This window comes from Ambystoma mexicanum, chromosome 8 (genome assembly GCF_040938575.1).
Source record: "Ambystoma mexicanum isolate Mex_15411 chromosome 8, UKY_AmexF1_1, whole genome shotgun sequence".
Lineage (NCBI taxonomy): Eukaryota > Metazoa > Chordata > Amphibia > Caudata > Ambystomatidae > Ambystoma > Ambystoma mexicanum.
The window spans coordinates 1,703,820,790-1,703,839,704 of NC_090929.1; the positions used below are offsets into that span (position 1 = coordinate 1,703,820,790).

General features: G+C 49.3%; 1 protein-coding gene across 1 annotated transcript in view; it reads left to right on the plus strand.

Moving 5' to 3' along the window:
• Positions 1-18,915, plus strand: part of BUB3 (BUB3 mitotic checkpoint protein) — a 142,235-nt gene that overhangs the window by 60,278 nt on the left and 63,042 nt on the right. Inside the window, exon 4 of the mRNA XM_069612026.1 lies at positions 6,540-6,691. Coding sequence (XP_069468127.1) covers positions 6,540-6,691 — 152 coding nt within the window. The remainder of the gene's footprint in view (positions 1-6,539; positions 6,692-18,915) is intronic.

Sequence of the window (18,915 nt, forward strand, 5' to 3'; positions counted from 1 at the left end):
GGACCGTACCTGCACGGATACAATAAGCCACTGCACGTAACCAACCAACTGCAAGCCAACACACGCAAACCAGTTTCTCCTGGTTCTGGACCCATCCTATCACTCTTCTCACTAACATCCCCCCACCCTCCTCCTCCAGAGAAACACCAGGCTCCTTGGCAAGTGCTGTCACATTCTAGGCACTGCTGCTTGATTTATTTGCCTGTGCCTGATCTGTGATGCCGATAGCTTTGCTCTGGCTCCATCTGAGCTTAACGCATGACTCCGGTAGACATCTGCTGCCATCCATCCAGGCACTTTTGAATGTGGCTATGACTGTTAGGTTAAATGATATTTATACCGCGGTCCTCTGACAGATCAGAAAAGCAAGAGGGTAAGTTAATTGTAATTGTTTATTTGTAAAGCGCTCATACACAAGTGAAGTGCTTCAAAGTGGGAAGGCAACAAGGGAATACAGTCATTCTTAGGCCTTTAAGTTTTCGGATGATCTAACAAAATAAAATGGCTAGGAAATTAGGCCTGACAGCAATTATTACTAGTGCAAGACACAAAGGAATAGCGAGAAAAGGGGGGTTGAGGGGGAGAAGAGCATACAATCCTTACACTACCATACTAGGCCCACGATGTTTCAGATAGTGCAAGTGCGTGACAGATTTAGGTGGTAAGGGGAGGAGAAGGAGAGTAACATACAGTAACAAAAAAACTAGCGTACTGGCATGGACGAACTAGACATAGTGCAATCTAGGTAATGTAAGTGCACAGACAGGAGGTGAGGGGGACAAGTGCGCCCAGTCCAGCAGGGCCCTCGGGTTAAGTGCAGAGAGGTTGCCATTCTTATGGAATAAATTGCAGTAGTGGTGAGTAGAGTGCCGAGGTCTGGGGGCAAGTGCGAGGGCTGGCGGGGAAGCCTGAGACTTGTGTGGCTTTGGAGGTGCACCAGTCGGTCAGCAAACTGAGCGGAATTAGGGATAGAGGAAGGGGGGGGGAAGTGGGCAAGAATAGAGAGGGGGTTAACAAGGGAGAGGAGGGATAGAGAAAGAGGAACGGACGAGGATGGTCTTGAGGAGTTTCCAGAACTGAAGGAAATTGGGCTCAAGGCGGAGAGAGGCAGCGAGGTTGTTCCAGAGGGACTCACCTGCAGAGGATAATGATTTACCCCCAAATCTGTTTGAAAATTGGCTCCCGCGCAGAGAGTTGAAAGGACGAGCGGAGGGCTCTAAAAGAGTATTTAAGGAGAGAGAGTTGCAGATGGTGCTTTGTGTACTATGCAGAGGGCCTTGCAGCCACCAGGAGCCAGTGGAGGAATTTCATCACCGGAGAGATGCAGTCCCTGGGCTTGAGACCAAGGATGAGTTGTAGAGGTCGGAGAGTAGAAGTAGGAAGATTGGTCTAGTCTAGAAAGAACTGGGGCACTGGAGACGGTACGTCTCGGGGAGAAAGTGAGAATAGGTAGAATACCTCTGTGCAACTGGTAGTGGGATTTTTATAGAGATGTCCGAGATGTGAGAGGAGGAGAGAGTAGATCACTAGATTTTAAGCCTTACTAGTGGGTGAGGGTGCACCGCCAAGGGAGGCCGGCCAGAGCAAGTGGGAAAGCGGGGGCAGGGGTCCCAATGAGGACGATCTGTCTTTCTGGCATTGAGGCAGATTGTTCGCAGCACACCAAGACTGAATTGCGGACAGAGAGACTGTCGGGAATGAGCGAGGAGTCGTCGTCTGAGGGTAGCCTGAAAGAGCTGTGTCATCCGCGTAACACTGAAAGTTGGAGGTGAAGGCAGAGATCCTGTGGGCCAGAGGGGCCATGTACACATTGAGAACCAGAGGGATGGGTTAGATCCCTGGGGGACACCACAAGTAGAGGGAGTGATAGCGGAGAGAAAGGACCCAAGTTCCACCTGGGAAGGATGGTCCAAGAGAAAGGAGGCAAATGGGGTGGGGAGGCTGGTAGAACTAAGAGGGGGGGGTGAAAGCATGAGAGCAGTGATGTTGCTTTTGGCAGCTTCAGTTTGGTTTACACCGTTCGCTCAGCTTAGGTGTGCATTCTTCAGTCTCTAGTTGTCATGGGCTATTCGAGGCAATGTGTGGAGTTGTCATGGGCTATTCGAGGCAATGTGTGGTCTGTTTCGTTGTTGCAGTGACATGCGTGCGATGTGTTGTGCTGAAGTGGTATGGCTGTGTTTAGTTTAGAGTTCGAGAGGTGTAAGAAGAGGGATGTGTTTTTTTTTTTTTTTTTTTTGAGGGGTTGTGGGGGTTGGTTAGTGGTGGTGCTTTATTGTGCTCCCTCACTTTTGGCCAACTATGGCACATGTCCCTGCCAGTGTCTTGCATTGTAGTGTGCTAGGGGTCTCAATCCTATTTTCTGTGCATAGTTGTGGGTTGTTTGGCAGGCTATTTTAGTGGTGATGCCCCCTCCCCTGTGTTCAGACTAATGGATGTCCCATCCTGGTGTGCAGCTGCCATCGCCTCCCTGGGCACCTGGAGGGCGGTGGGGGTGGGTGGAAGGGGTGCCCTCATACCTGTGCCCTTGAGCTCCATGGGCCCTGTGGTTTCTGTTTGGTTGCCAGTCTTTCCCCTTTCATTCTAATGCCCTCTTTCTGTGGTTCAACTTGGGTTGGACCTGTCTCTCTCCTTTGTTTCCAGTAGGGCCCACTATAGGAACGGGAGCACCTGGGGGGTCCCTCCCATTCGGCAGCTGATACTTCCCTGCACTTGGTTTTGGTCTGGCCTTGTCACTTGTCTTGCCATTTGTGTGTTCATTCCATGGGTGTGGGTGTTATTAGTTTTCGTCCATTTCTGAGTTGAAGCGCCAGGTTTTTAGGAGCTTTCTGATTTTTAGAAAGTACTTTCTGGTTCGTATTTCTCTAGGGAGAGAGTTAAAAAGTGAGTGGCTAAGCAAGAGAATGCAGATTCATCACTTTTTTTTTTTTTCCTCGTGTATGGTGTAGGTTCCAGGCGGATGTCGCTGGATCGGAGTGTTGGTAAATGGTGACTTCTTTTGTATGATTTCTGCTCCTTGGTCGTGGATTGCCGTGTGTTAAGCACACCGTTTTTATTGGAATTCAGATTTTTTGAGTGGCTGCCAATGTAGCATCTTTAGCGCAGGAGTGATGTGATCCCTTCGTGAGAGTTTGAGAAGTCTGTCCACTGCGTTCTGTGTATGTTTGTAGAGGAGCAGATATATACATATGCAGGAGATCCCGCCCCCCTACATCCCTTGTATTGGAGACACGAGACCGTGCCTTGCCTGACACCAGCTATCGTGCATTTACTGCAGCAAGTATTTGGAAGGAGATGCCCACTGAGACAACCGTATTGAATGTACCCTCGAGTTGATGACCTCCTTGAGGAGGAACTCCCTGAAAGAATAAGAAAGAGCTAAGAAAATGAACTGATGGCGTCATAAGTGTGCATGACGTCCCAAGATACTGGCTGAAGATGATGTATGGATCCTAGAGGACAAATGGCGAAGTGAACTATCAAGTGGAAAAAGATTACACATTAACAAAGTGCTGTATAAAACCGAAGTTCAATACATGTACAGACGCTGAAACGCCAGGTTGATCTTGATCCAGTCATCGAATAGGCTAATGGGTAGTGCATAGCAAAGCCGACACTGTACAGGAACTGGACATTAGGATCATGAAATAAATGAGCCAGAAACCAGGGAATGGAAAGCTGTGTCGCAGCAGAATAGCAGGCTAGTGGAGCTGCGTTGCGAGGCTCTCTGGCCTGAAGTCAAGATCCTAGAATCAAAGTGCACCATCTACTCTGAAGGAGTGTGCAGAGGATGAATCCTCTCGCGTTAAGGCGCATGAAAGAACATAAAGGATGCCAAGTTTTAATTCCTTTAGAGCATTTAAAAGCTGCAAAATTTACCAAATCGTGGTCTCTTGTCACGTGCTCCAAGGATGAACATTAGTTCGAACGACACGATGGTGAGAGCCCTCACTCCTGTGCATTCTCAGGACGAGAATACGTTGCAAGGCCAAGTACAAAGACAATTTCATGGCAGAAGGCATGGGTGATGAGATGTTGGGCTAATTGGGTGGTGAGGCAGCTTCATGTCCTATCTCCCTGCACCTGGTTCTGGGCTTACGTGCTGCTAAAGGAACCGAATGTTCCAGACATTGCACAAGTGTGCCAACCAATTGTGTTAGTCTGTATAACGAAGGACCTACCTTAGGAGACCAATGAAACAAAATGTTACTATAGGTAGGCATAAGTTGTCCACCTGGTAAAGGACAGCCATAACAATCCTAGCTCCTGTGATTGTATAGCTAGATGTTTCCCTTGACCAACCCGACCGTTGATGGGTTTTTCACTTGCCACGTATGAGTGTCTCTTTTTTTTTTTTGTGAAAATCAGATACTGAGCGTGCGTTCATTGATGTTCGTTGTAACCTCCCCGTTTTAGATAATTGTTAATAAAGCAGCGACTTGCCATCTTCTTTCGTTTTGTCTGGTTATTTCGACTCGCAATTATTCTGGTGTAATCCCAATTATTCTGGTGTAATCCCATCCATTACCATATGCACGTTCCAAGGGCCTTAAACTCGCGTTTCTTCAGTAGATAATCTCGCATTCTGAGGAATAGGCTGTTGGGAGTAGTATTTCCTGGACATGATGGCCTGTGTTTTGTGTGTGAAGGACAGGAATGGTAGAATCTTTTTGATCGTGTGCATGTGGAAGAAGCATTTTTTGATCGTTCGCGTTTACTTATGAGGTTAGCTTGTTGTCGATTAGGATTCCAGGGTTCTTGAACATTTTGGGTGGTGTTGGCATTGTTCGTAGTTCTGTGGGCCATGGGATGTATTGGTTACTTCCTTGGATCTAATCATGGTTTCCGTCTTGCCTGGGTTGACATTAAGACGGTCTATTAGCATTGTGTTCTCCTCTTGTGCATCTTCGATTTTTGTACATTTGGGTGTAGTTGTAGCAGGTGAAGCCACATCTTTTGAATTGATAGTGGAGTCATGTACTTGTTGAAGAGTAGTGGGGGTAGAGGAGATCCTTGTACTCCACAGGTGGTGTCCCGCGGTGCAGTTTTTAATGGTTTTATCCATACTGTTGCTGTTCTTTCAGACAGAACATTTTAATCCAGAGCAGCACTGGGTCGATGATCCCTGCTATTCCAGTCTCTTAATGGGGGAAGTTGTAGCTGACTGTGTTGAAGGCTGCGCTGAGGCAGAGTAGCATCAGTGCCGAGTTGTGTTGGAATATGCGTGCAACAGTTTGTGGTTTTCTACGTGTTCCAGTGTTTGTTCGTAGACATGGGTCTCTAGTAGTTTTGCAGGATAGGGAATGTTTGATATCGGTCTGTATTTGGCGAGGTCTTCCACATTGCCCGTTGTGTCCTTGAGGAGTGGTTTGACAAATTTGTCAAGCAGGTCACTTGTTTTGCACTGAACCACCAGGCTTGCCACCACTGCTATTAGAACACAGCGACAACCTATGACATTTCGTTTTAGCTGGGCGCATATCGGGTCGCCTGCACTAGTGATGTGACGTGTTCCCTCAGCACCTATACACACGCCTGACCTCTTGGGTTGCTTACTGGAGCCCAGCCAGCTAAGTCCTAATCTTGGCCAAACCTCCTCTGAAAACGTTCCCATACCTGGACTTCGGTCCCCAAGGGTGTTCCTACCATAAAGCGGTTTGTGGCCACCCAAATGGGTAAAAGGTGCTATATAAATGACTAATGCAATAAGGTGCACTAAGCCAAATCACCCTGGAAGACTTCTGATTGTAACCTGTGTTCCTTAGCTAAACTCACTTATTGGCTCCTTAACTTTTTCCTGGTAGGCGAGAAGCACACCAGGGCTCCCTGTCCTGCTCAGCAATGGTGACTGGACGTGCCTGCTTGAGTGGCGGCATTGGAGAACACACAGGATGCTGCACTCTAACCGTTTACATGGGATTTGAACACATCACAAAACAAATTAATTTTTTATTAACCGAAAATGCTATTAAAGTGTTGCTTTTGGGGATCAAACCGCCCCCCCCCCCCCCCCCCGCTGCCCCCCCCCCCTTCCCCAGAACAAATAGATATATCTATATCGGTGCCGCTCCTTGATAATCCCATTTGGGATGCATCGCCATGAATGCCTTTGCTGTGGACTAATTATTGTGGATCTTAAAATCTACGCTGAGTTGACACCAATTTGAAGATTTTTCTTGGAAGACCTGCTTCTTGTAGGCCTGAAAGAGGGTCGATAGACTTGCTTCACACTTCTACTTTTTGTTCATCTGGGACTGTGTGGCGTGCTAGGAAGATTATCTCTCTCTCTCTCTCTCAACTAGGCTGAGTTTTGTGCAATCCTGTCCAGAGCATAGCCACCCAGGCGGGATTAAAGTGTCTTGGTTCATGACTGAGCACCTGCTTTGTAAACCAGCAGGCTCGAATGTCCCACTCGTAGATGTGTGCAGAGCAGTGTTGTGGGCCTTACAAGGCTCGATGCAGGAAGACTTTTGTCCAGTGATTTATGATGCCAGTACTTTTTTTTGTGCTTGGTGTTTGACATGCATTCTTCTCGTTTGTAGGTACTGTGGTTGGTAGCCATGATGCCCCTATCCGCTGTGTGGAGTTTTGCCCGGAGGTGAATGTAGTTGTGACTGGGAGCTGGGATCAGACAGTGAAACTTTGGGACCCGAGGACTCCCTGCTCTGCCGGTACCTTCTCGCAGCCCGATAAGGTATGTCAAGCTGCTGGTGTTCATCTTTTTATTTTTGTCTGTATGTGTGTATTTAGTGGGGGAGATGTTGACAACCTAACTCAACATTTATCAGCGAGCTGAGTGGCTCAAGATAACGGATGCCGCTTGTGAATTCCAGCCGTACATGTACAGGTTGAACACAAATGATGTAACTTGGTACTATGTTCTCTAAAAATAGTTTGGGGTTTACGATTCAAACAAGTTGGGGACTGTCCTTGCAGAAAGAATCAAACCACGTTGCTGCAAAACCCCATCTCTTTCCTATTTCCTCAGTAAGCCTTTAGTGCCTTCTTGTAATTGATCCAAATTCATTTTAGACTATCAGCTGTGCAATTTGGCTGGTTTCTTACCCTGATTTGGCGTTCCAGGCCCTCAGACACAATAATGCAATGGCAGCACTTCTGCTATATACTGCTCCTGCAGAGCTTTGTGGGACCACCCTGTGAGTTTGGTCCATACAGAAGTTTTTAGTATAGTTGTGGAAACCTCTTCTGCTTAGTGGTCCTCCTTCGGCGATACCACCGCCTCCCATAGGTTTACTAATTACCATATTCTGACAGTTGCTTACAAAGCTTCTCTTGGCTACATACTGCTAACGGAATCCAATTCAAGGATCCATGCATTCTACATAAATTAAGTCTTCACTTGGTCCAGACTTCCTAACTTCAAAATTAATTCCCCACATTCCTTGAACTCTTCTTTTTATTATTTCTCTTTAATGTATTTGGTTGATTTAACCTTTTACATGTACCAATGAAAACAATATACAGACGTAGTTCCTTTCTACTTCAAACAAAAAAGATATAAAAACAACATAACCATTGACAAGTACCCTACCTAATTCATTACACTCAACAATCCTATCATCCATCATTCACTTTTGAAGTTTTGCCCCATGAAGTGGGAAAAGATGGGCACAGAGGTATGCAGCAGGAGAGGCCGAGTAGATGCAGATTTGGGCAGATGACGAGTCCTCTGTCACCGCCGTTCCCCTACTGAAGTGAGGAAACGCAGCTTGAGGCATCTTGGGATTCGCTGTCAATGAGATCCCTCTAGAACACCAGAATGAAACCCTCCAGCACCTGTACCACTGCCATTGTAAGAGCCTGATTGTGTCCTGATATTGGCCAGTCCCAGGACATACAAGGTACAGAACTTTCCACATTCACACCAACTCTGTCGCATAAACGAGAGCTTATATCCCAAGTTCCTTCAGTCCATAAGGAGATGTTTTAAGTAAAGAGTAAAAAAATATATATAGTTGTGGAAACCTCTTCTGCTTAGTGGTCATTCTTTGGTGATTACCCTCACCCCTAGAGGCTTACTAATTACCATATTCTGACAGTTGTATACAAAGCTTCTGTTAGCTACGTACTGCCAAAGGAATCCAATTCAAGGCTGCACTTGGCCCAGACTTCCTAACTTCAAAATTCATTCCCCACGTTCCTTGAACTCTTTTCTGCACTGATGCTCCACATCGGGCAATCATGACGATGACCATGGGAGGAAGAGCATCCTCCAATCCCAATGCCAAATTGTGGAATTCCAGTCAATTCACTCTTCCTTGAACCCATCGCCTCCTGTTTGGAAAAGATTAAAAACCCTTTTGTTTTCTGTTTTCAACTTTCTCCCTTTTCTGCTAATTTTGCACTCCTGCTCTGAAGGCACTAGCAGTGAGAAGTTTGTGACGGAGGGGAGGTGCGATTCGCCTGTAAGATGGATTCCCCTGTGTGGTTTTCTTTAGATCACTATGCAGCACTATCATTCTACCCTGTCATGATCTGCTCAGACCTGCTTCTGCCTGAGTTTGTACTGGAGACTTATTTTTATGGAAGAGGGGTATGATTTTTCTTCAAAAATCACAGGTGAATAAAGCAAAGTGAATTTGAACATGCTATAAACTAATGTTTGAAGAGTTCTCTAAAAATTGGAACCTGCAATCAAGAGAGATGGGTCACAATGGTAAGCAGTGCAGTCATCGATGGCAGCTCTTTGTAAGTTCTAGACCCCGCCCATGACTTGGCGTTTTTGGGGTTGTTTAGTCTTCTCATCCAAGACAGCCAATGGGGTGAATGGCTGCATTTTTTATTTGTACGGATCGTGATCTCTACATTTGTTGGTGAAGCTAGCATCCCCAGGTTTCAGCGTGGCTTTACAGCATTCTGACTGCATGCTGGCATGTACACGCTGACTCGCAGCAGAGGGTGGTGAAAGGCAGAAGTGAACTATTATCCATCATGTCTGCCTCCTTGGTGGTACCTTTTGTTGTGATCGTGCTGTCCCAAAGCTAATTTATTTCTCCAGCATGGGGTCTGGCATGGGTTCACATGCGGGCTGGGAATCCTTGGTTAAAAAAAAAACGTTCACTTTTATTTCTACCCTAAACCAATCGCTGTCTTCTGGGTCATACTGCCCCCATCCAATGAGTCCTCTCACTAAGCTCCACCCCTGGTAGCCGGTGGCCTTCCCAGATGTCCAGGAAGGAAACGGACATGGTCTACCTCCTCAACTTGCGTCGTTGGTACAGGATGCCCTCCTTAGTCTCCTCGGGGGACTAACTGAAACAGTTGTGAGGCCCTTGAGATGACCGAATGAAAAGATCCAACTTCCTCCGGGCGGGAGGCCCTATGGGGCTCGTACGCGTGCAGTCTCTCCCCGTCCACTACGATGAGTCGTCCTTGTCGGTACCGGTAGCAGTGCTAGTGTACATGATGGCATGTTGGATTTCAGTGACCAGTGTGTGCAGGTGGATAGAATGTCCAGTGACACGCCCAGGGTCTAGGGGTAAACTGAGCCAAAGGAATAGAATCTGGGCTAACACCCCACCCCTCACCGCCCCCCCCCCCCCCCTGTTGCTTGAGCAGCCCCCCCCCCCCTTGTGAGGATAGTTGTCCTTGTCGGTGCTAGAGTAGATCTGCTCTGGTCTATCCTCAGTAGCCTGCCCGTCCGCATACCTGGGAGGCTCAACTGGAGGGGATGGGGGTGTGGGGGGGGGGGGGGGGAACTGCTTCCCTCTCCCTCGACTGTTGGGCCGGAGCAGCTGCCTGGTCTCTCCCTGGCACTGGCTCCTTGCTGCTGCTTCCGCAGCCGTATCTGTCCTTGGGTTGGGGCGGGGGAGAGTTGCCGGGGGGGGGGGGTGTCTGTTTGACCGGAATTCATGACTTTCTTCAGCATGGGGTTTGCCATGGATTCACATGCTTATGAAACTTTGGTAAAGAAAAAAAAAATCAGTTTCAGTGTTTCACTTCTGAACTGTCTTTCTCCTAACAACCAATGACTGCCCTCTATCTGACAGATTATACAAACTGCAATTCCCAATACAATGGACTACCGCGCCTCCGCGTCATCACGTGTACGCGTGATGACGTAGTGTATTTAGCCATTACTCGCGGGTCGTGGTATCCTGTTGCCAAGGGGAACTCCACCCTGTACGCAGCAAAGGTGTAAACCCTTGAAGCAAGTCAATGCGCCATGACAAATCAAATACGATACGATTAGCCAATCGATCCAATATAAACACTTGATATAAACTATACGCACTTCCTTTTTATATAAAGGAACGGTGTGACACACAATAAGAACGCGCTTCCATTTTTTTAACCATGAACAAGTGCTGCTAACGTTTTTCCTGCATAGGTAAGCGTACACACTCTAATTACCAGACATGGTACCTAAAAAAGCAGCTACACAAGCAGTTATATTTACAAGACTCTGACGCGTGGCTAGTCTGATTTCTTTGTAGGTTATCTTTGCACAGTCACAGATAGACTTGGTGCATTCAGTAGCACAACGGCTAAATATAACTTAGTAGGTTTTCCGGAAATATAATACAATAGCGCAAGACACAATTTGCAGCAACACAGAATGCTGTATACAACTGGGAGTCTAAAGATTGTTTAACAAGCTGAGCACACAACTCACTGACAGATATGTGTTACTTGATGTTGTAATGAAACATGATCTTGCAGTGTGAACGATTTGATATACTGTTTATGTTTGAGTTCTAACTTCATAGCCAACACTCCTAATTTGAATTATTCATAATACTAAACTTGAAGTAGTACTTACTACAAAACAGGTGTCGCCAAGCTCATTGGATCTTCCACTGAGCAATTCCTACCTGTCCTCTACCTAAGCCCCTCCTCTGGCAGCCATCTTCAGATTTGGTAGCACGTAAAGTGGCAGTAGGACCAAGAGAAGAGCCGCAGAGGGGTAGGCAGCAGGTTTCGCATGTGAATGCATGCAAGACGGATGCTGGAGAACAATGACAGGTAAGTAACATCCTTCTCCAGCATGGGGTCTGGCATGGATTCACATGCTCATGAATAAAGAATACATAGCAGTACACACATGCACAATGCACAACCACAGGAGGTGGCAAGGCTCAACATTAAGCATCTCAACATTAAGCATCTCTTACCTCCTCACCAGGCTCACCTTCAAGCGAACCGGTTGTGCAGCACTGCTTGGCTGACTCTGGACTCCTCCCTGGAATCCCTGTTGACGCAGTAGAACTTCGTGAAGGTGTGCGCCGACCTCCACGTAGCTGCCCTGCAGAGGTCCAGCAGGGGCACACCAGACAGGAACGCTGTAGTTGCAGCAATCGCTCTGGTCGAATGGGATCTCGGACGGCCAGGCAACGGTCTGTTTGCCAACTGGTGAAAATGGGTAATGCGTAGAGCCACCTGGAAATGGAAGCCTTGGAGAGGACCTTCCCATGGTTCACATGGCCAAAGTTTACAAAAAGTATTGATGTCTTCTGGAAACTTTGCGATCCACGTAGAACTTCAGTGCTCTAGCCACATCCAACAAGTGCAAAGTCCTCTCAGCCGGCGACAAAGGAGTCTGGAAGAATACAGGTAACACCAAGGACTCGTTTAGATAAGTCTGACGGCACCTTGGCCATTGAGGGGGTGTGTCCATAGCACCACCCTCATCTTGTGAAATGTCAAGTAAAGTGGTTTACAAGAGAGGGCCTGGATCTCACCCACTCGTCTCACGTAGGTGATGGCAACCAGAAACCGTTTCAGTGGCGCTGAATGCATATGCTCGAACGGCAGACCCATGAGCCCAGTAAGCACCACTTTGAGCTCCCACACGAGGGCCAGAGCCTTCACTTGTGGGAACAAGCAAAATAGTCCTTTGACGAACTCCTTGACCAAACAATGCAACCATAAGCATGATCGTCTAGGAGATCTAGTGTAGCGGGAGGTAGCCGCCAGATGAACCTTGATGGAAGCAAGGGCCAATCCTGCCATAGCCAACAACAAATACGGAAGCACCTGCGGAGTAGAGGGTCGATCTTCTGCGTACGGCACCAAACCTCTTCCACTTGTGCCCATAGCATTTGAGAGTAGATGAAGCGTTACCTTGGCGATCACCTCCTTAGAATTCGCTTGGAGATCGTAACCCCCAACCTCTAGTGCTGCAGGAGCCAGGCCTTCAGGTTCAGCGATCCTGGCTTGTGGTGCAGAATTGCACCTCCTTCCCTGGCGAGCAATGAAGGGAACACGTACAGAAACAGGCCGTCCCAGGGGAAAGAGAAAGCGTCCCCCATGCTCCCCGGCTGGGGAAACCTGCTGGCGAACCTCCGGCACTTGGTGTTCGTCGCCGTCGCAAACAGATCGAGCTGGGGATTGCCCCATCTGCGGAACAGGTGATCTACTTGATCCTGACTAAGTTCCCACTCGTGGCAAGAGCACAGCTCCCTGCTGAGAGTCGGCGATGGTGTTCACTCCTGCTAGACGAAACAGGACGAGGAACATCCTCTGGGCCACGGCCCAGTGCCTGCGCCTCATTGGAGAGCGCCAGGGATCTGGTTCCCCCCCCTGTTTCTGGATGTAGAACATCGTGGTGGTGGTGGTGTCTGTGAAGACCCATACCACCTTGTGCATGAGGGCCCAAAACAATGCCTGCAGCTCCACACGTTGATGTGCAACGCCTTCTCCTTCAGCAGCCACGTGCCTCTTGCATGAGGAATGCGCCCCCACCCTTACAGCGAGGCGTCTGTCGTGACCGTCTCCTGATGAGGTGGGATGCGGAAGTCCGCGCTTGCGGACAGATGTGCACGCACTCCCCACCACTGTATCGCTTGATGGAAACTCGTCGAGTATCTTGTCCTCGAAGCTTCCCTCCAATGGGCGTCAAACTCCTGCAGCGGACGCATCCGCAGCCTGCCTAGCCAAATGAGGTAAATGCATGACGACATGCCGAGAAGGGGCTTGATAGGTCTTACCCATGCGACCTTGAAGGCCAATAGTCGTTGCAGCTTGCCCAAGATGGCTGCAATCCTTTCCTCCTCCTCCGGAGACGCCAGTCGGGACGGTTGGACTCTAGACGAAGTCGGGCTCCCAGAAACAGTGCGTCCTGCGATGGAGTCAAGCAGGACTTTGCAAAGTTTATCGAGAACCCCAATTCCGACAGGAGTTGGACTGTCTTTGCCGTGTGGTCGACGGCGATTTCCCTTGAGTTTGCCCGGATGAGCCAGTTGTCCAGGTACGTGGATCCCTCGTAGACGTAGCTGAGCCGCCCCCAGGGCCAGGCACTTGGTAGACACTCGTGGTGCCGACTTCAACGCAAAGGGAAGGGCCTTGAACCTTGCCACAAAGCGTAGGTACTTGTGGTGTCCACTGTGTATGGGGATGTGAAAATGGGCATCTTCCAAGTCCAGTGACGATAGAAAATCCCCCTCTTCCAGCTGTCCTAGCACGTGCTGAAGAGTCACCATCTGAAACTTTTGTAACTTGATGTACTTGTTCAGGCGGCGGAGGTCCAGAATGGGCCTCCAACCGCTGGTGGTCTTTCTGACGAGGAAGTAACAAGAGTACTCTCTGGAGCAACGAAGGTTCTTCGGGACGAGCTCTACCGCCTCCTTTGGCCCGTACCTCCAGCAGCAGCTGATGGACATGGTTTTCCTAACGGGCCACTGGTGGTATTGTTGGACACTTCCTTTGGAATCCTAGTGTGTGTCCCTGGCCGAGAGCACTCTGTATTTCTTCTCGTAGCGCTCCCTCTTCGCCAGAGCCGAAGAAGGGTTCTTCATGAGGGACAAACCCTCGTCCCAAATGTCATCAAGTACGGTTTTCCTCTTCGCCTTCCGGCACTGGTAAAGGAAACCCACTTCTCCTCCGGGACTAGCTGGAACCGCTCCGAAGCCCTGGAGATCATGGCAAAGAGCCAATCTCGTCGGGTGGTGAAGATCTGGGCGGCGGAGACTGGAGATCATCCAGGCCTCAGTCGTCCGTGCCCAGCTCTATCTCATCCCTCGGTGGGGGGAGAGGGAGGCGAGGGGTGACAAGGCGGAGAGGGTGAATTCTCCTCCTCTTGGATGGTGGTTCCTCCGATGGGCTCGGCACTGCGCGCGAGGCCGCCGGCTCAAGAGGCATCTTTGTTCGGATTTCCGAGCACAGGGTATGCAGGATCGCCAGAATGTCCCCTGTGCTCTCCAGGTGGGTGCTAGGGTGGAGGCGACAGAAGGCCCAAGTGCTTGCAGTTTAGGCTGATCTGCTCCATCGTTAACACCCTGTTGCTCCTCATCGGTCTCCTCATCGTCGCCCTAGTCCAGTGGTATTCAAACTGTGGGGCGCGACCCACATCCCTGGGGGGGGGGGGGGGGGCCTGAGAGCTCAGAATGAAATATACATTTATTTATTTTTCATTTTTAGATTGGAAGAAATGGGCAGGGGTGGCTCACATGGTCGGGCTGAAGCATGAAACTGTCTCGGGCAACAATGAAAAAGTGGCCCGCAGTTATAAATGTATATTCATTCCTTTAGTCACAAACTGGGCCTCATTACAACTATGGCGGTACGGTAACAACGGTGACGATAAGATACCGGCACCGTTGCTACCGTACCGCCATAGCAAGAGTTGTGCTCGCGGGTGCCTGACAGCCCGCCAGGTCTGACCTGGCAGGCCGTGCGGCACCCGCGACCACAGTTTGTCGCATGCACCGTTCTTAACGGTGCCGGTTCATCCGAGCTCCCCATTCCCTTTGAGCCCTATGGGGCTCAAATGGGAATGGGGATCTACCGGTACCAGCACCCGCGAAAAGGCAATTATCAGGTCCGCTTAACTCAGCATGACCCGGTAATTGCCCATTCGTGGGTGCCGGACCCGGATGCAACTCCGGTAGCATCCATGCTGGTTTTACCGGCACAGCTACCGCCGGGGTTGTAATGAGGCCCACTGTTTTAATAGTACCCAAGGGGGTGCTTTCTGTTAAAATGTAAGTAAATTGTGATATATTCAGCTACAATGGTCAAAATTACTAACTACATAGTTAAGTAACTCATCAAACTGGTCCACATTGGCCAAAATGATGGCCCATTTTGACTGGCCCACACTAGCATTTTACATTTTTGGTACAGACATTTTCCTATAGGCAAGTCCGAGCCGGGCGGCTCATCCATAATGGCGAGGGGGCGTCCACCCAGTGGCCCCTCACCCATTATGGAGGAGCTAAGGAGCCAGCCCAGTGAGAGTGAGCATTCCCTCGGCTGCTTTTTCCAGCTGATGGAGTGCTCCTGGGCTGGCTGAACTGTCAAAGGGAAACACTGTTTCTCTTGGACAGTTCACTTTAGTTCCCCCAGCCGCACATGCTCACTGAGCCATGCAAGTGCTGGGGCGTTTTGCTTCACCAGCGTTGCATTGCTCATTGGAAATGCTGGCTGGGGCACTGCAGGTCTGTATGTCCGAGGGGGAGCTCCTGCGCCTCCTCGCACATACGGACAGAGCAGCCTAGAGCAGGGCGTTTCAGCACCCACATGCAGGCCAATGCAGAAGGTACGTTTATATTCATTGTTTTTATTTAAACGTGTATTGATTGCATGCTTATGTTAAGAGTGAGTGTATGGTGATGGATGCTCGTGTGAATTATAGTGATTCCTGTATGAATGTGCAGCGCCTTGCATACACACGTTGATTGGGCCCAACTGGGCCTAACACAGGGGACAGGGATGGTATCTTTTTACTGGACATCTACCATAGATGTCCAGTAAAAAATGTCATGCCTGTCCCCTGGGCCCCCCCAGCACCAATTCCAAACTGTTTGGCTATTTACCCATTTTTTGTGCTTTACAATGCAACGTTTTAACCCAATATTTAAAAAAAATTCACAGGTGGAAATCCCCCCCGAACCCCTCTTTATTGTTTCGGCCCCCTCACTATGGCATTTTTGGGGGGGAAATAGTTATGCCCCTCCACTTAAAAAAAAAAAAAAATCACCAGCCGCCACTGGCCCTCAGACTGTGTTGGGAACGGGATGGGGGATCCCAGGGACTATGGTGGTAACACAATGGGCGGGATCCATGGGATAGCGGTGGGAGCAGAGTGGGGAGAGCCCAGGGTGTGTGATGGGGTGGGGAGAGACCGGGGACTGGGTAGGAGTGGGATGAGGGAGCCCAGCGACTGATGGGAGCAGGTGACGGCGCACAATATATACTGTCCATTTGGCATTTCGGGGGGGTCCTGACTTGCCCAAATTTTGCTCAGGGGGGCCCCAGCCAAAAAAGTTTGAAGACCTCTGCCATTGTCGGTGGGATTCCCCCCCATCGAACCCCCTCCACCCCCCGTAGGGCCCGCTCTCGAAGCATGAAGTGCTAGACACCAATTCCCATCCCATTTAGTCAAACTGCGCCCCCATTCTATCACCCATCATTACCAAATTTGTTAATGCCTCTTTCAACACACAGTCCCGACCAGTGTGATGCTGGAAATGCATCGGAGGGACAGGGCCTCCGTATCCTTGTCCTTTACTGCTTTTTATCGTGTGTTCTGTCATGTTTTCCGCACAGGAGTTCATGTGGGACTCCTGGTGGTGCAGCTCTCTTTTGGTTTGGTGTACAGACCCATGGGATACCCTTATGGCACCCATGAGTGGGGGTACAACCCTGTGCCCCTAGTGTGTGTTTCTGGGCACCTGTGTGTGGCCCACAGAGCAGGGTATGGGCTGGGGGCAGCTCCATGCTGAATTTGACAGGTCCTCTGAGTATCTTCCATTTTGGGATACCCCAGCCCTGCCATTGGAATCAGTTGATTCCTGATAGGAAACAAGATGGCCCCTGTGGCCTCTTGCTTTCTATTGCCTGTTACCTTGTTTTCCCAAAGTCCTGGGAAGCCCTGACTCTGTCCCTTCCCCCTGACTGGCTGTTGGGTGGAAGTTCCATATATGGTGGTGTTGTGAAGTCCAGGCCAGACTGGCTGGAGCCTTCCCAGTGACTGTATGTTGTGGACACACCCTGTGGGTGGGACCTGGGTGAATGGAGTGTGATGAATACGCATTCTGTGTTGTGGATGTCTGGTTTCTGGTGTTTGACACAATGACTGAGACAGCCCTGCCTGAAACTGGTATGAATGCAGTGTGGAGAGTTGAATGGCTGGGTACTTGTCCCAATACACATAACTTGTTGTGAGTGTCTGGAGATAAGTGAATGGCCTGAACGCACTATGCACCTGATTGGCTGCCTGCCTGCATGAATGCCCTTCTGACCGATTGGTTGCCTGAGTGTGACCCAGCAGAATGAATGGGAGATCAACTAGTATATCTGGGGGCCTCTCACTGCTAGAATTAGCTGAAGTCCACTACAAAGAGTAACTGGAGTAAAACTGAAGTTTAACCTGGAAGAACTGCTGGAAGAGAAGTCTTGCTGCTGCTCTACTTCGATCTAAAAGCTGCTGTGTCTCCAAGGACTGACCCAGAGAGGACCTGCTAAGGTGCCCTCTTCCCGAGCTACGAGGGACCATTGTGCACCAGCTGATCTTTGCCAAAGCTCCCTGGTAGACAGACCTACGACAGGCTGCCGTCCGGAGACGGGGACTGCCGCGGAATCCCAAAGAGAAGCGTCTGGGCTGTTGTCCACCACTGTCGCCGACTGGAGCCGCCGTGCTCCCGTTTGCCTGAGAACTTCATTTGATCCAAGGGCGCTCTCGTCTGCATCGCTGCCCGCTTTATCCCGCTGGAGAAGGCCCGACCGTCGACGTGCAGAGGAGCATCTCCAGTGGATTTCCCATCAGTTAAAGACCACAGACGCCGACGACTCCACGGCCTTGCTGGGCCACAATTATTCATCATCTCTTTGCAGTCCAGAACTATCGTCACCAAGGTGTCCCGCACACCTCCTCCTTGCAGGACGCCAACGCTCCGTCGTCGGCGAGCACCGCTAGGAAAGAAGCTGCCACTTCACTGCCGTAATTCACCTTGTTCTCCGTCGGACGTTCGACGACCCGTGACTCCTGCCTTAAAGGGAGGGTACTCAAGAAGGGCTGTCTATTTCCTGTTGACGAACGATACAATTCCAGGTACATTGGGGCTGTAGAACTATTGTAGACGGAAATAAGACTCGTAGAACAATATATGGACTGGGCCTGTGATACATCTTTGCTTTACAGGTTGCCCAGGTGGGGGGGGGGGGATCTCCACACAGAACTGTGTCTAGGAATCGGGGCCAGTATTCTGCCAATTGTTCCAACCAACTGCTTTCCTCCTATTTTCTATTGTTGGTTTCCTTTTATTAATTTGATCTGTGTGACATTTAACCAGAGTTCAGTTGATGCACTTTAATGAGATATGCTAATAATTGTGGTACCACTTAGAACTGTATATATTTACCATTGTTAATTTTCTGAGCACAAAGTGAGTTATTGTGATAGTGTACATAACCTTGAATATTAATTATATAAAGACTGTGTTTTAACTAATGCAGTGTGTAGACATTCCTTTGTGGGGGCTTGGGGACTACACTGTACTTAAGAACCAGCCTGCATCATCTCCTGAGAAGGTAGGCCTTGATTGCCCGACCATAGCTACCGAATAGAGAATCTTGGCTGGGGTCCTCTGTGCCTCTCCTCTACCATATAGAGAGAAGTACAGACACCCCCCGTCCAGTCTTTACAACCAGCATCAAAACAGCTTGGGTTACCCCACGCCTTTAAAAATACCCTTGATCCCTCAATCCCCACCAACTATCGACCAATTACAACGGTCCCATTTCTTTAGAAAATAATTGACAAAATAGCATACTCCCAAATACAAAACCATCTAGAACCACAGCACGGAGACGGCCCTTCTCGACCTGAAAATCCAAATGGATGCCACCAGAGAAGCGGGCAAACTCTGCCTACTAATGTTACTAGATCTATCAGCAGCCTTTGATTTGGGCGACCATGACGCTCTGTGCCACACTAGCCAATAACTGTAACCTATC